The 17,587-nt window shown below is 42.7% G+C and overlaps 1 protein-coding gene across 7 annotated transcripts in view; it reads right to left on the bottom strand.

Moving 5' to 3' along the window:
* Positions 1-17,587, bottom strand: part of CNOT2 (CCR4-NOT transcription complex subunit 2) — a 277,346-nt gene that overhangs the window by 101,190 nt on the left and 158,569 nt on the right. For all 7 annotated transcript variants that reach the window (XM_069228334.1, XM_069228333.1, XM_069228330.1 and 4 more), the window contains one exon: positions 289-414. In XM_069228334.1, coding sequence (XP_069084435.1) covers positions 289-414 — 126 coding nt within the window. The remainder of the gene's footprint in view (positions 1-288; positions 415-17,587) is intronic.

Genomic DNA, 17,587 nt, shown 5'->3' with positions numbered 1-17,587 from the left:
GCTACTCCTTTGTAGTTTCAATGAGCATTGTAAACACATCTAATATAGCTTCCCCATCAAATTAAAGATGGATAGTAATGCCGCAGATGAACAGAACCTACCGACAGCTTCCCAGCCAACAATATACAAGTGTGCATTCCTTTATGCTCAAAAACATACAACTCTTTATGCAATATCTATGACGTTCTTTAAAAATGCATCATGTAAACGTAGATCCCACAGTAATTCAAACGACTATAAAAGTGATTAAAAAATGTAATGCTAAAGGGTTTAAAAGCAAAGCTTTACCATAAGGCGCCCTTCCTGCCAATGGGTTTATTAATGGCGTTGGATTTCCACTTCCTTCTCTTCTATTTCGGTCTGCCAGTGCTGGAAAATCTGAAAGGTCCAATCCCGTCACATTTTCACTCCCATCTAAAACAAAAAAAATCTTACGCTGATAAACTATCTTAAAGATAACAATCAAGCTCAATGTTTTTTTTTTTTTTTTTTTACACATAGAAAATAGTATGCGTTAATTCGATTGCCACAAATGTTACCTCTTGAAAACATTTATTATTCACACATAAATGCATTCTCTGTGTCACATTATCAATCACACATTTTTCTGGTTGTACCCACATGCGGAAAATGCAGAGAAACAGTGATAATGTTATTGCAAAATGCTACTATAATTTTTAACTACAAACGGAAACCCATGGGTAATGCTATCAAAACTTCCAAAAGTTACCCATGGATTTATTACTCCAATCTAAATGCTTTCGGAATTGAATATGTTAAACCTCAACACTGTCAAAATTATGTCAGACAAAAACTGCAAATGCATCATATTTTAACATTTAAAAACGTGGAGTATGTTAGGTTTGGACTCCTCAATATTAAGAGTTCTCACAAGGGCTTTATATTAAGAATGTTTCTTTGATATATGAATGAAACTGAAGATAACAGCTGTAGATTAATCAAATGAGAACAGAATGAAACTGGCCAAATTCCTTTAGGGCCTCTTATAGACTAAAGATAAGAGTTTTAGATATATCTATTGATGATACTACTGTTCATACATGTTTAAAAAATAGAGAGAATTTGGAGATGCGTCAAGGTGGAAAAAGATTAGTAACAAAGTACTAATATGGAAGGCCTGTAAAGCAGTAGAGATTTTCAAGGAGAATAAATGTAGCGAGGTGGTCATCCAGTAGATTTTATCAAAATGTTAAAACATGTATCATTTAAAAAAAAAAAAAGGAATAAGATCATAAAATCCACATCCTCCACAGCAACATATTATTACATGGCTAAATCAGAAACAGGATCGCAGCTTATAGCAAAGCAAATTAGAAACAAACGTACATAACAAAAATTGTGTAAAGAAGGGGGGGGGGGGGGGGGAGAGAAAAAATAAATGAATAGAAAAAAGAAGGTAGGGGCCAAAAAACATAAGCATTCACATAGATGTCTGTCCACATCTTGCAGTCTGGTTTTATAATACAAATGGCAAATTAAGCTGAGTTCAGAAAAGTGTGGATAATTAGGAACACAATGGTAATCAGGTCTGTTATCTGTAAGAAATGGGCCCGTAACAAGCTAGTGGTAAGAGATGGGGCCTGTAACTGGGAGGTGGTAATGAAATGGAAACAAGGAAAAAAGGGGAAAGTAGTGGAGAGTTGAAGGGGGAAATGTCACAGAACCTATGGCTGCTCAGGCACTGTTCACCTGGAAAGACAGTTGGTAGGAGTGTGTCCTAAGATGTTAGGATATGAAGCCCTTGGTACACGGTGTCACCATTGGTGGGAAGGTTGCATCCATTGCTGGAGATGGATGAGATGGAACAACTGCAGACACATCTGCTATCAAGAAGAGTAAGCCCTTAAGAGAACCCTTTAACAATAAGCACAGGTGCATGGGGTCTGACTGAATAGACTCATCACAGCTAGCACCTAATGTGGACAGAACATACCTAACCTTAAGAGTCATCCATGATTGGATCGTGACATAAGAAATATGTAAGGATGAAAAGTGGGTGATTCTTCAAAGCTGTATAAATATTGGTACTCAAGTTGGCCAAAATACATCTCTATTTGCAGACATGCAAATGGTAATACCATCTGACGACCAGAAGCATTAAACTGGATAACAAGATACTGTCAACAACCATACAGTACCACATCTCATTCATCTCCTCTGATGAAGTGGCCACAAATGCAGTCAAAGGTCCGAAGTCAGCTGTTAAGAATTTAAATCAGTCTTTAACTCTGGCCATTTCCATCAGTCGATCATTTAAGATGGGTACTCATGCAGTTTTACATTTCTCCAGAGGAACATTATAGCTCTGCTCCTGCTACAACAGAGGTTTATAATTGGTCTCTATAATGTCTGTGGAGTCACAGGAGTGCCATGGATGACATAACATTAACACTGATGACACTAGAGCTTGGCACATAGTTTCCAACCTAAGAAGTGGAAGGGGAAGACCATATGCTTTGCATGATATCCAACAGAGAGAATTTAAGCACAGGTCATGTTTGTTAAATTGTGCCTGAGACCAATGCCAGTCACCCAGGTTCCTGAAGAAAATTAACTTGAGTTTAGCTTTGTAAAGCCACTTTAAAGTAAAGATGTAACATTTCTTTCTATTTCTGAGGTATGAACTGTTTGTCAGAAAGGACCCACAGTACACAGCTATATATGACAGACTATATACACTCCTAAATGTGGCCTAGGATTGGGGATACAGGAGCACCAGTGGGTGCACCGGAGACCACAGATTACATCAAGCATTGGCTTTAGGTAGTTTAAGGAATATTCAGTGCTGGGTGAGTGGCAGATCAAATTTGTTGTGTGAGATAAACACCTTTCTCAAACCTCTCATTGTAATGAAAATGTTTTTTCAAAGCTAGTATTCTTGCACAATGCCAAATGACAGCTTTCACATGCACTAGACTGTGGATTGCCATCTTCCTCTAAGCTGCAGATCAGTGCCTGTAGCAGAAGGTTGACAGATGCAGCCAGTGCTACGCCCTATGCTTAAAAAAGCATTACGCTGTCTGCCTTTTGTATTTTCTACAGTCTGTTCTTCCAGAAGGGTTTTGCTGGTAAATTCTATATTACAAGTCTGGATGATATAGAACACCAGATGTTGTGTTATTATATTGTTTGTTATCCGAGAGCCTGGGCTCAAAATCCGACCATACAAATTACTTGATTAGCTCACCAATCAGATGGAATAGTTTCTTACCTGTAACTTTAGTTCTCTTGTAGGGGTATTTCCATGATAGTCATAAGTGTTGAATAGTTCTGTCCGTTTGCGGGGACCCCGGAGCACTTTTTCCAAAATACCTTAAGTGTCCATGTTCGTCTTACTTCAGGAAGGCCTGCCAAGTCACTTAATGTCCATATGCAGCCTAGAGGAAAGGCTACAGTGTCCCAAATTCTTCATCAAGTTTGCTTTTAAAAAGGGACAAATTAGAAATACATGCATGTAAATGCCTGAATGAATTAAACATTTTGCTGAAAAATTCCTTCACAAACCTTTTTATATTGCAAAACACTGATGAAGGAGTGCAGGGCAGTGTAGCCCATATGCTACCATTAGTAACGAAGAAAAAGGAGACTGTGCCTTTAAGAGCAGCCAGTCCTCCAGTATCCCATCATGCCTAGAGAGAGGCAGTTACCTCAGTTCTTTTTGTAGGCAGACCTAGCTGAGAGTAATAAGTAATCGGTCTACTCAACCAGGGAGGCGGGAGGGTTGTTTATCACTATCATGGAAATACCCCTATGAGAGAACTGGAGTTACAGGTAAGAAACTATTCCTTCTCTCGTAGGGGATTTCCATGTATATTCATAAGAGTTGAATAGAATAGCAAGCCCATCCCATAAACTGTGGAGGAGTAGACAGAACACTCATGAAATACACTTTAAAGCAAAGAGGTTCCTGAGAAAAGCCTGTCCTACTTGAGCATCTGCCCTGGCATCGGAGTCAAGACAATAATGCTTAGTAAAGGTGTGACTAGACCTCCAAGTCGCAGCTCTACAGATGTCTGCTAAGGGAACATTCCTCATTAAGGCCATCGTTGCCGACTTGCCTCTGGTAGAATGCGCTTTTTGTCTGCCAGCTGGTGTTTTGTTAGCTAGTTGGTAGCAAAATAGAATTCAGGAGACAATCCATCTCGATATTGATTGTTTGGAGGTGGCCAGACCGGAACGAACCAGACCATAATTAAGGAACAATTGTGAAGCTCTCTGAAGAGAACTGGCCTTATCTAAGTAGAATTTTAACACCCTTTTTACATCTAGAGAATGGAGAGCCCTCTCTGCTGGAGTAGATGGGTTTTGAAAGAAAGTTGGCAAGGAAATCGACTGGTTGACATGAAAGTCAGATATAACCTTGGGCAGGAATTTAGGATGAGTATGCAGTAATACCTTGAAGGAGTGAAATACTGCATAAGGCTCATGGGTACAGAGGGCGTGAATCTCGCTAACCCTTCGTGTTGATGTGATTGCCACAAGGAAAGCAGTTTTCCAGGTTAGATGTTGTAGAGATGCCCCGTGTATGGGTTCAAATGGATTTTGCATGAGTCGTGAAAGGACCACATTAAGTTCCCATGGTGGAGAAGGGCGCCTAACTGCAGGAAAGACCTTCTTTAACCCTTCTAGGTAATCTTTGATGACTGGAATCCTAAAGAAATAGGTTTGCAGAGGACTTTTTCTGTATGCAGTCAAAGCTGCCAAATGGACCTTTATTGAAGAGAGTTGCAAACCAGATTGAGCCTTAATGTAACAAGTATGGAAGAATGACATCTTCCTGCCAAGATGTAGGGTCCAACCTCTTAGAGGAACACCAGATGCAGAATCTCTTACATTTGAAGGAATATGCCAAACGGGTAGATGGCCATTTCGCCTCCTTTAGGATTTCCATACAATCCTGTGGAAGATTTAGGTGCCCGTACTGAACGCAGGAGCCATGCTGCCAAAGGAGGAGAGATTGGGGTGTCCCATCTGCCCTCCGAACTTTATCAGGGGGTCCGTTATCCATGGTAGCCTGAGATGTGGACGGAGAGACCGGTGAAGAAGGTCCGGGAACCACCACTTCCTCAGCCACAATGATCCTCATTGCACCAGTCATTGAGAGTTTGAGAAGGACTGCTGGGATCAGTGGAATTGGTGGAAAGGCGTACAGAAATTTGTTGGACAAGTCTATCCAGAGCATTCCCCAGCGATTCTGGGTGGTAAAACCTGGTGGCGAAGGTGAAGCATTTTCTGTTTTCCTCTGCGGCGACGAGGTCGATAGAAGGTGTGCCCCGTAAACGGAAGATATCTTGAACAACATCTTCTTTGAGCACCCACTCATGGTTCTCTTCGAGAACTCTGCTGAGGGCATCCGCTTGTACATTCTGAGCAACTGGAAGGTGAGTTGCCACTATGTTCAATCTCCTGTCTAGGAGCCAATGCCATACTGTCAGGGACTCTTGAGACAAGACTCTGGATCTGGTGCCCCCTTGCTTGTTCAGATAGTACATGGTGGTTGTACTGTCTGTCTGGACAAGCAAGTTGTCGGTGGTGAATGACGGGAGAAAGGCCTTGAGAGCTAGGTGCACCGCACGGAGCTCGAGGAGACTGATGTGGTATGATGACTCCTTGGGAGACCAGAGCCCTTGTGCTTTTACATGACCCATATGAGCTCCCCATCCAAGGAGAGAGGCATCTGTCATGATGGTCTGTGCTGGAGGCTGTGGATGGACAAGCATCCCCTTTAGGAGATTTTCTAGAGAACACCATCAGGCGAGGCATCTCATTGCGTGGGTGGACAGAACAATTCGGTCTTCCAAGTTCCCAGGCATTTGATTCCATTGATCCCCAGGCACTCCTGAAGAGGTCCCATGTGGAGGCGAGCGTTGGGTGTCAGAAAGATGCAGGAGGCCATGGAGCCGAGAAGTGAGGAGACTGTGCGCACTTTTGGGCGATGCATAGTTTGGAGTGCCCGACACTTCTGGAGAATGGATAAGCGTTGTTCTTCCAAAGGATACACTTTTGCCTGCAGTGTGTCTATGGTAGCTCCTAAGTAGTGCAACTTCTGGACAGGAACTGTTGTAGACTTGTGGAAGTAGACATGAAGGCCTAGCCTATACAGGAGATCACAAGCCCACTGGAAATGCAGTTGGGTTTCTGCACAGGTGGATGCTTTGATTTGCCAGTCGTACAGATATGGATAGATGAAGACCCGATTACTTCAGAGATGTGCTGCCACCACAGCCATGCATTTGGAAAACGTTCTGGGTGCTGACCTGAGACCGAATGGTAGGACGGTGTATTGGAAGTGATCTTGACCCACAACAAACCTCAGGAATTTGCAATGCTTTTTCGAGATGGGGATGTGAAAGTATGCGTTGTGTAGATCTACTGAGCAAAGCCAGTCCCATTGCTGAATCTGAGGGTATATCTGGGGTAAGGATAGCATCCTGAACCTTTCCTTTCGGATCTATTTGTTGGCAATATGGAGGTCTAGAATGGGTCTGAACTCTCTCTTGTCCTTTTTTGTAATGACAAAATACTTCGAATAAATGCCCTTCCCCCACTGGTTGAGGGGAACGGTTTCCACTGCTTATTTTTCGAGGAGGATGGAAACTTCCGCCTTTAGAAGGCCAAGATGAGAAGTGGTGGATTTCAGCAGAATGCTTGGGGGCGGAGTGGAAAACCTGAGACAATATCCATTCTGTACAATGTTTAAAACCCAAGCGTCTATTGTAATCCGTTGCCACTCTGCCAGGCAATTGGTGACACTTCCCCTCACCGGAGTGGGTAACGGAGTTGGGGGAAGGAAATTTTCAAGGTTTTGTGGCTGAGGGTTGTCGAGAACACTGATTGGACTGATGTGCTGATTGTCCTCTCTGTTTTTTTCGCTGAGGTTGATAAGATCTTTGGAACTGCTGGTGAGATCTTGCAGGGAGCCACTGAGGGGTTTGAACCCTCTGAGTGGAGTAGTGACCTTGGAAAGGTAGGAAGGGCCTTCGTTGTTCTTTGGGGTTTTCAAGACCCACTGCCTTCAATGTGGCCACCTCAGCCTTCATCCTTGCCATCTCATCGTCGGCGTGGGAGCCGAATAGAGTGGAGCCTGAAAATGGCAGGTTCAGAATGCGCTGCTGAGCATCCGGCTTCAGTGATGTAAGTCGCAGCCATACATGTCTCCGTTGCGTCACTCCGTGGCAGCATGTATGCGCGGAGAGCAAGAAAGAATCCGCTGCTGCACTAATTATCTGAGTCAAGACCATGGAACCTTCTTGAAAGATCTCCAAGAAATCCTCCCTATGATCTCTCGGGAGATGCTCTGCAAACTGGAGTAGGAAATCCCACAAGGCCCTATCGTATCTGCCCAAGAGGGCTATTGCGCTTGCCGTCTTCATGGAGGTTGCAGCCAAACTACAGACTTTGCGGCCCGTTGAATCCACTTTCCTACTCTCCTTGTCCGGAAAAGAGGTAGAAGACTGAGAGGTAGTATGGGATTTGTGAGCAACCAATATTACCACTGAATCAGGTGGAGGGTCAGAACGCAGAAACAAAGGATCTTGCTCTGGAGGATGATATTTTTTCTGTAGTCTGGAGGCAGCAGACTTAGTTGTAGCCGGCGTAAGGAAGACTTCCATAGCAGGTTATAAAAGGCCAGGTGCCAGAGGTAGAAAATGTCTGGTGGCTATGGGCTGTTGGAGAGTCTCAAATATAATCGAAGTAGATGGGGTAGGGGCAGCAATCGGAATGTTGAGTTTTGTTGCACCTCGAACCAGAGCTTCATGAAATGTATTGATGATATCAATCTGCGAGGACCGAGGAGGAGGTCAATCTGATAAAGCAGGAGAATAATCTCTGGTAGAAGACGAAGAACTCTCTGATGGGCCCGTGCTCTTGATCTATGTCTAGATCTGTGGTGAGAGTGTTGTGAGCTTGAGCGGCCTGATGACTGATGGCCAAGTCTAGAACGGTGGCGCGATGTTGAGCGCGGTCGGGGTGCTGGGGCACTGATAGGCACTTGAGGCACTGGAAGTGGTGTGGGTGCCGAAAGAACCGGATCAGTCGACCGCAGCAGTGTCAGACTTCGTGAAGGTTGAGGAGGAGGCGTAGTAGATGGTGGAGGAGAGGCATGAGTAGAAGGCGATGAAGGAAGAAGCACCAGAGAAGGGGAATGGTGCGAATGCGATGAAGAATAGATCCTTCTCCGTTTCTGTCTCCTCGACGTCGATGGACTCCTCGACGTTGATCTTTCTGTCCGACGTCTAGGTGTCGAAGCACGGCGTCTGCGTTTTCATCTCGACGTTGATTCCAACTACGTCGATATGCTCCTCGACGTCATGTGTCGTGGAGTCTTCGACGTGGTGTGGTGTCTTGACATCGAACAGCAACGCTTATGCGCCGTCGAGCCAGACTTCGACAGCAAGCATGACGGCGCCGTACCTCCTCTCGACGTTGATCTCCTCGACGTCAACCGGGACCGAAAGCGTTTTCTGACTGAAGAACGCATCTCAGACCTTCCCCGTCCACTGGAGGCTGAGGGAAGAGCTCTGGTGGAAGACTGACCTTCCCCTCGCTCAAAGGTCCTGCTGGTTTCCTGGTGTCATCTCTCTGCTCTCCCTTGAAGGCGAATCTTCTCCCTGTCATGAAGGGTGCGCCTGGAAAATGTTTTGCAGGTATTACAGGAGGCAGGTATGTATGAAGACTGCAGACAGATGATACAGACCTCGTGAGGGTCTGTTTTGGTCTTTTTTCTGTCACAACGCGGACACTTGTCGAATAAAGAAGGCATTTTCAGGGGGGGGGGGAAGGCTTAATTCCAGTCTGAAAAAGACAAACATCAAGAGGGAAAGTCAAAAGACATTGAGTGAAGCAGTTGGCATCGAAATTGTAACTGTATTTTAGAAGAAAAAACCTAAATAGGTTGAGCTCAATGCTCCAGAGTCCTGTCAGCAGGAGCCGGAAAAAAGAAATAAGGTAACTGCCTCTCTCTAGGCATGATGGGATACTGGAGAACTGGCTGCTCTTAAAGGCACAGTCTCCTTTTTCTTCATTACTAAGGGCAGCCTATGGGCTACACTGCCCTGCACTCCATCAGTGTTTGCAATATAAAAAGGTTTGTGAAGGAATTTTTCTGCAAATAATTTCATTCATTCAGGCATTTACATGCATGTATTTCAAATTTGGCCCTTTTTAAAAAGCAAACTCGATTAAGAATTTTGGACACTGTAGCCTCTTCTCTTGGCTGCATATGGACATTGTTAAGTGATTTGGCAGGCCTTCTTGAAGTAAGGCGAACATGGACACTTAAGAAGTTATATTGGAAAAAGTGCTCCGGGGTCCCCGCAAGCGGGAGGAACTATTCAACACTTATGACTATACATGGAAATCCCATACGAGAGAAGCAAAAGGTTATTTTTTCAGTATGTGAAGGATAGCATATTGAAGATGTAAGTAAGAAAATGGTGGATTTAAAATGCTTAAAATTCAAGTATAAATGAGATAACTGCCAACTATCTTGGTATAATCATCTTGAAGATTTGGAAGGAAGACTGTCCCTTTAAAACAGAAGAAATATCTCTGAGGCTCCCTTTTTAATTAAGTTGGTGAACAGTATTCTGCATTGGTGGTATTTAAATACATATATATTTACCAGAAAATGTTACTTACCCGGTAAGCATCTGTTTGTGGCATGTAGTGCTGTAGATTTGCATACCTAGTATGATCCTGCCATCTAGTGTTGGGCTCTGATGTATACAAGTTGTTTTTCTTCGAAGAAATTCAATCGAATCACAAGTTAGTGTGACTCCTCCTCTTGCTGGTAATAGGCATGGACTTGCAGTCTTTCCCCCCTGGACGATTCTGAGCTCCAAAAAAAGAGATTATATAAAAATGAAGGAATCTTGACAGGCAAAGGCAGGAAATGTATCCAACAGGATGTCTTCCTTGGGTGCAAAATTTGTACTTTCCTACCCAGAGTTTTGTTGCCAAATCCACCAGTGTAAGGAAGACCTTGTCCAATGGCTATCCACCTTACAGAGGACTTCCTTGAATACCCTTAGTAATCTTCCCCATTGTATGATTTTGACTTCCATCTCAGAGACTGAAATCTGTGACCGGAATAAACCTGCTTAGTTGTAGCCAACCCATGCTCCATTGCGGTTACCCTGAAATCGCACCTAGGTCCCGGTCATCACTGAACATTGATTAGTGAATGGGCTTCACATTTTTTTTCCCAGCTTTTCCCCTCAAATTATTTCAATTTATATCTCTGGTTCCCCCTTATGGAATTTTGGACATTTTGCTTATTAAATTTGTCTCTACTTCAAATGGGATTTTTAGGTCGAGCGTAAACGTACGGCCTCTTGTATACTTTTAAGAATACTTGTACTGTGGGCTTAAAGCAATTTCATTTGTTCATGTCTGTCGTTTAAAAATACTGGTTTGCTACTGGTCAGTCATGCCTATTTGTGCCTCCTTTTCAGGCTCGAGCCTGCAAGCGCATGCGTTCCGCTAAGCGAGACGCTTTAGGAATTAAAAAGGGCTCGGAGCCCCGTCCACGTCACGTCAGTATCTTTCACTGGCTCGTGGGCCTGCCTGTTAGAATCTGCTTGATTTTATTAGTGGAAGGCATGCATACGTCATGCCTTTTCCGGTGGATAGCCCTCCTCGAGCGAATCGACTAAGTACAGAAAACATGTGAGGCTCGCTGTTTTCCGTCCGGCTCGTGGACTACTTTTTCTCCATTTTTCCAGCGCGATCTCGCTTGGCAGAAGTCGAGCGCTTTACATAATATCGACCCTGTTACACAGTTAATTGCACTTTTTCCGGTTACGTACATAAATGCACTTTTGCTGATAGGTTTCATTACAAGTGAAAAGTTGGGTTAGGAGTTTACAACGCTATCGGCTCTAACGAGAGCAAACGCGAGACCCGTTGCATTGCAAATGCTTGTTCTCTTTGGGAGCAGGGACCAACTACTGTATAATTTCACGGTCATGTTCATCTGTTCTTTGGGGGACTTTTATCCTCTTTGTTTCCTGCGTCTGTTCAGTAAAGCTTCCCTTTTCATTTGCAGAGCTTTCTTGCTCTAGTTTGGATTCTGTTTACTGAGTGTGCCTGCCCGGTGTGTTTATTTAGTTACTGTTTTTAGATGAAACTCAACCCAAAGGTATTGGAGGCTTTACATAAGTACCAGCTACATTACACAAGGGCATATTCATTTTTTGTAGGCACAGCGATATTAAGTGATGTTGACCCGACGCCGCGACTCGAACCTGTGTCCTAAGTTCCAAAGTCAGCAGTTCTAGTCGTTGTGCCACACCTTCTCCCTGGTCTACCAGGTTTCTGTGGAGCACTTGAGCCATTTCAGTTCCTTTATTTGTTACAGCGCAGCACGACGCGCTTTATGTTTACATATGGTGGGCGGGCCTTTCTTTCGTTGTGCACAGCTTACCCACCTCCATTTTTTATTTAACTACTAGTTTTCTATGTCTGTGAATCAGAGGCTTCTGAAACATCCATAGATCTGGTCCTTCTTCCACCTCTATGTCTCACTAATTCTCCTTTCTGAGAAGATTGGCAGCTACTTTTCTATACGCTGCTGCTGACTGGTCTGCTTGGCTATCAACTGTAATGTTGGCCGGCGTTTATGTGTAGCATGTAGAGGCTGCACTGGAGGATGAGGGAGGGTCCTATTTATTTATTTCTTTGTTTCAAAAAGTAACTAAAATCTAATTTTTGGTCCACGTGGCTCTCGTCTGGTATAGGCAGCGCACAAGGTCAGCCCCAGAGTGGGAGGATGAAGTGGCAGAACGCAGACTGCAGAAAACGCCAGAGGCCTCTGAAACGTAGCAGAATCATGGAGAGAATCTACGCAGGTAATTGGGGCGCAACCTGGCAGGGACAGAGGATGTGTCCCTCCTTCTAATTCAGCTTGACATAGATTGTGAACAAGGCAGTGCAGGCCTGGCGGGAACCCTGCTCAGCAGTCAGGTTATGTCTCTCCTTAGTTTGTCCACCAGAGCAGTACTGACTGCTACCATCCAGAAAACACTTGCTGAGGATTTCCAGCATCCGGGCAGTAGTAACCTGCAGATGTCACCTCTGAAAAGGCACTCATTGTACTGGCATTAGCAGGTCACCTCTTGCCCCATCACGTCGCGAAGGCTGTCAAATTTACGAGGACACGCAGTGAACTGTCACCACTCGCTCCATAATGGCGCCCTCCTCACAGCATTCATTGAAGACTGCTTCCATCCTTCTAGAAGTCAGTACCTACGCTGTCCACCCTATAGCAGTCATTGACTGTCCGTATGGACTGCAGAATACTATCACACAGGGAAACACACACTGCAGACCAGTGTCAGCCAGTGGCCACTCGGAACAGATTGTCATCATTATAACTGCCTAGTGAAGACTTCCACGAGGTCACAAGTACTGACTGCATAGCGGTTGCACCCTGAAAACACTCAGGGCAGACTGGTTTCTCCCTGAGATGACTTACTGCAGTCTGATATAATCATGAGAGTTTTAATTGGAGACTGCCCTAATCATTGCAATACCCATTAGATACTCTCACCATTCTGCTCGTAGTGACTGCAGACTGCAACTATCATAAGAGGACTCATTGTAAACTGCTAACATTGTGGCAAAACTCTGTGCATACTGCCAACGGACAGTCAGTACTGCGTGCAGACTGTCTCCATCCGGACATCATTCAGGACTGTCATTCAGAATACTGACATCACTCAATGAAATGAACATAGCCTCTTGTTAGGATGACAGCATTCTGATCACACTAATGACACTCAGATCAGTTGGTCCCCATGCTGGCACCACTGACTCCATTCTGTTGATTACCTCGGTCACCCCTAATTCTCTCCAGACGGACATCTCTTAGTTCATACTATCATTATGTGAGTGAGCATTGAGGGACGCCAGCCAGACAGCAGTCTCTGTAAACTGTCACTGACCTGACAGTACTGGGTGGCAATTGCCATCACCATGCTTGCACACAGTGCAGATTCTTACCATCTTGACGGTACACAGTGAAGACTGTGTTTACCTTAAGTGAATCTAGCGTATACTGTCACTATCGTCTGAGCATTCAGTTGTATTATCTGGATTTGTACAGAGCTTAACCTCCATTGGAACGATCCTATTGCACTTTTGACATCTCGTTACCCTTTTACATTCTGGGATTCTTGTTGACTAGAGAGTCAGAGTGATTAGTTGTAATTTTATTTAGTTGTGTTTTTTCACATCTAGATTGCATCAAGCGGAGGCTAGGTTAGTATATTGTTTATTCTAGTAGCTTATATTGGAATGTGGCTGTCCAGATACACTTATGGTCTGTGTGGCATTGTGCTCACAGAAGTGTGTGCTGTAAGTCATGACGCTTGTTTAATCCTGCTTTGGAGGTGGCTGTCATGTTTCAAGACATCTTTGCCCGGTATGTGGATGTAGCTCAGTGGCATACGCAATAAATGGATGTTAATATATTTTTGGATGTTAATAAGTAGATTGGTAAAGGATATGCATGTGTTGTTGAAGTGGAAAATACTTATCCTGCTACATTGGTTCGAATGATGTGTGAATGAGTGTGCCCTATGGAATTTCATAAACTCTTCCTTTCCTAGCGACGGGATGCTGCAGGCCAACTTAACATCCATATTTCCCTATGCCTGTGAACTCTCGATATGTTTGGGTGTCCCTTCTAGTTTACTTCTCTTGTTACTCCTCTGTGGCCGTCTTGTGTCTTATTTTTTGTAATTGTGTTAGCCAGCCAGCAACTTTAATAGTAGGGTGGTGAAAGCGGTAGTGTATTGAAATTAGCATGGCAGATTTAGACCAGGATGCTAAATGGCAACATTTTCATTTTTTGCTGCAGATACAGGAAGAAGGTAAATGGAAGTGCTTTAGTTATATGCAGGGCCACTGGAATTAAGTGGCGGGCAAGACCAAATTATAAGGCACAGTTGACCAATGTATGTGGCAAGAAAGGGCCAGTTATCACTTTACAAGGCCAATAGCTCTGACTGAAGCAAATGCAAGACCTATTGCATTGCAAATGCTTGTTTATTGTGGTGTGCACTCAACTTTTTAACTGTCTTGTTACTTCTAAGTACTTTACACATTTTCTCTAAATTAGGCCTGGCTGCTCTGTGCCACTGTTAACAGGGGTTGAGCTCAGGTTTATATTATTGAAACCTTTGAGTGGACCCAACAAATTAGTGTCTTTACTACTTGTGGTGGACTATCATCCACCCCAATTAATAATTCACTTTCTTACAATGAGTCAATATGATATTGATCCAAAGCTCAACTAGCCATACAATAGACAACATATCCACCATGTGTGAAGCATAACTTGAATGTAATTGAAAAGTGTTTATCTTTACCGAGGTTGGGGAAGTGTGTCATGTAAATCTAGAAAGGTTTCAGGCTGCAAAAGTACTGTAACAGCTAACCAACTGTCTCTAGCTATAGCATGAACCTGTTCTAAGTTGACCTGTTATACAATGATTGCAAATCAATATTATTTTTGATGACAGATCTTAAAGGCAATTATTGGCAAAAACATATCTTGCAATATTGTTGATTTTGCCTCGCTTCAGGATCCCACACTAATACTTAGTAAATGCATGCTCAGACAACCATAGTGCTGTCTTGCATATGTATGAGAATTAAACAATTTCAATAAAAGTATTTTTTGCTTGCAGACCTTGCTCCAGGTTTAGGGAGTATGGACTTAACAGCTATTAAATAACAGCACAGCTGGATGCACTGCACTATTCCATGGTGCACTTGCTACCTTTGTAACAGGTGACATCAGCATGGGAGGAAAGGAGGTGGTGTTTTTTTCAGTGTAGGCAACGTTTTGCAATAACATATAAGGGTCTGCTGACATCCAAAGCACATATGCACCTATTTGTGTGCTAAATTGCGGAATAGAAAAGAAAGATAGCAGTTTACTAGTTTAGTTAGTAAGCCTAAGAGGAGAAATAACCACAGGAATATATCTTGGACAGTTAAGTAAAACTGTTTAACACTAATTTGTTGCTATATACCTGTAGTACTTGAGTGCCTTTACTGCAAGTGCTGGAATTTTGTAATGGCTATAAGGAAATCAACTTCAACATCAAGGGATTAAGGAATGAAATATTGAGAGGTTAACAAATGCGCTTAAATTAACACCATATTTAAGTTCCATGTGGGTGGTGGGGTATGGTGTAATTGATAAAGACACTTGAAACCCTCCGGAAAGGGCTGTACAAAAGGAATGAGAAAGGAAGGAATGCAGGTGCTCTTCCTGTAGGCTAAATGTTCTGACAGATGTACTCAAATGAATACTTAGCTTAAGTGAATATCAAACAAATGTAGCAAGTAGAGAGGTATTTTCGGTATACCTTATGAGAAAGACGGTTTTTTTATTGATCGCATAAACGAAACCCTCCCCACTTTACAGCACAGCATGCCATTGTGACTTTGTCTCATGCCTCCCTTTACAATATCCATGCATCTGTATGAGAGATTATGATAGCCAAATTCTATTGATTTCGCAACAACGCTGCCTGGTTGCATAACTTGGATTCTGAACATCTGATTTGTCTCTGGTTCTTTGTGCTAAAATATAAAAGTAGCAACGTCTCTATGCACCATCAACTTGTGCATGAGATGTGATAACAATGGCTGTCGTGCCCATACTTGAGCAAGGACATGCTGATTGGCCTGCAGTAAGCAAAAGTATGCGGCATCAGAAGAATCACACTTAAGTGTTATTATTGTGAACTGGTTTGCCATTACCCATCGCTCTAGAGGATACAAATCTAGCATCTGTCAAAACATTACATCTTTCTTGGGAATTAGAAAATATATTAACTGTACTACTTCTTGGCAACGTCCTTTTTCTGATACTTGTTCAATGCTCTTCCAGCAGGAGACGCATATATTTTGACGAATAATGGTCTGTTTTGGCCTATGCTTACAAATCTTGCTGATCACTTCAGAGAAATGCACATACTAAACCACCTTCGGAATCAACTACCATTAGGTTTTGCCTGTGAAGCGTGAATAACCTCAGCTGCCACTTAACAGGAATGGTACAGTCAGGGAGAGTAAATAGTTTGTCATTTACTTATGAGGTGGAGCCTCTGGTGCTCTGTCAGCTTCACTGGCCTTTTTCATGGAAGGACTGGCACACAGTTACCGCTACTGTGTTGTCATAGAGATGACAGATGGTCAAACGAGCTTGTGCCGTGTGGCTGGTATATCTGATGGGCATATGTCTGTCTTCCATCTGGCCTACATTTAGATGAAGAACCCCTATGAAACAGAGATTTGGGCTCCTAGATGAGTTCATCTGTGTACTTGGCAATCTTGTTGCACTACTTAACATTCTCAAATTAATCACCCCAGATTGCACGATCAATGTTAAATGCTGAACGAACTGCCAATTACACAGCACTGAAGGGAAATATTCAGATTTATAGGGGTTGATAGAAGGTAGGGTACAATGCAATATGTAGTGTTTTAAGTACTATAATTGATTATTATTATATTGGCTGACGGTATTTTAGAAAATTTGCCGTCCTAGGTGAAGGCAAAAAATAAAATGGAGAGCACTTTATATTGGAAAAAAAATAAAATAAGCACTTTATGATAAAGTAAGGAATGGAGCTAGTTTAGAGCTGTATGGGGGAAAAATTGGTTGGCATGTTGCACTTTATGAAACTATAAGAACTTGAATTATGGAGGGAGTAAAAGGAAAGAAGAGCCTGATTATTCTAAAATTGCACTGGTTGATGGTATTCCAGATAACCTCGCTACGCATAACAAGGCAAGAAATAAAACGTGGAGCATTCTAAATTGCGAAATTGCATTTAGGAGATCGCAAGGACCAGAGTCTAATCAGAACTGTATGTGGGATAATTTAAGTTGACACGCTGCACTTTTAGGAATTGTAAGAACTTTAGTTTTAATCAAATGAATTATGTAACTAGAGTTGGTAATGAGAATTAGAATGGTCTAAGAACTTTGTGTGATAATGTAATATGTAATTGTAATTGTATTGTTTTTATACTTTTAAGGCTTATGCCAAATAAAAGAAAATAATTTTTTGACTGACTGACACAGCACTGAACTTAATGATATTCAAAACTATATGTCCACACTATCAACCAACTTCAATGAAATATTCAAGCCTGTCTTTAGGAGAACCATGAATTCCTGAATCTATGAATGCTGCGCATTTCTTGTGTCCCTCAAGAAAATATTGGATTAGGCATTAAATGTCATCCTACTGCTACATACTATAACAACGGAGGACGTCTGTGGACTTTGTGGGGTGCCAATAAGTATTACATATGGCCTTAATTTCTTTGCCCCAGCATCTATTTACTCTGGTGATCTGGAAGTAGACATATAGTAGAGGTCTTATTCACTTACTTAAGGGCAAGGAACTCTTTGCTGGATTGTCTATAATGTATACGAAAATACATAATGCTATTAGGCTATTAACTAAAACGCACAGGATAGCATTAGCTAAAAAGGAGCAATGACTGTCCATGTCATTGAAGTACTACCTTTTCTT

This window comes from Pleurodeles waltl, chromosome 4_1 (genome assembly GCF_031143425.1).
Source record: "Pleurodeles waltl isolate 20211129_DDA chromosome 4_1, aPleWal1.hap1.20221129, whole genome shotgun sequence".
NCBI lineage: Eukaryota > Metazoa > Chordata > Amphibia > Caudata > Salamandridae > Pleurodeles > Pleurodeles waltl.
The sequence above is the reverse complement of the archived record's forward strand: the minus strand, read 5'-3'. Positions and strand labels throughout refer to the sequence as shown.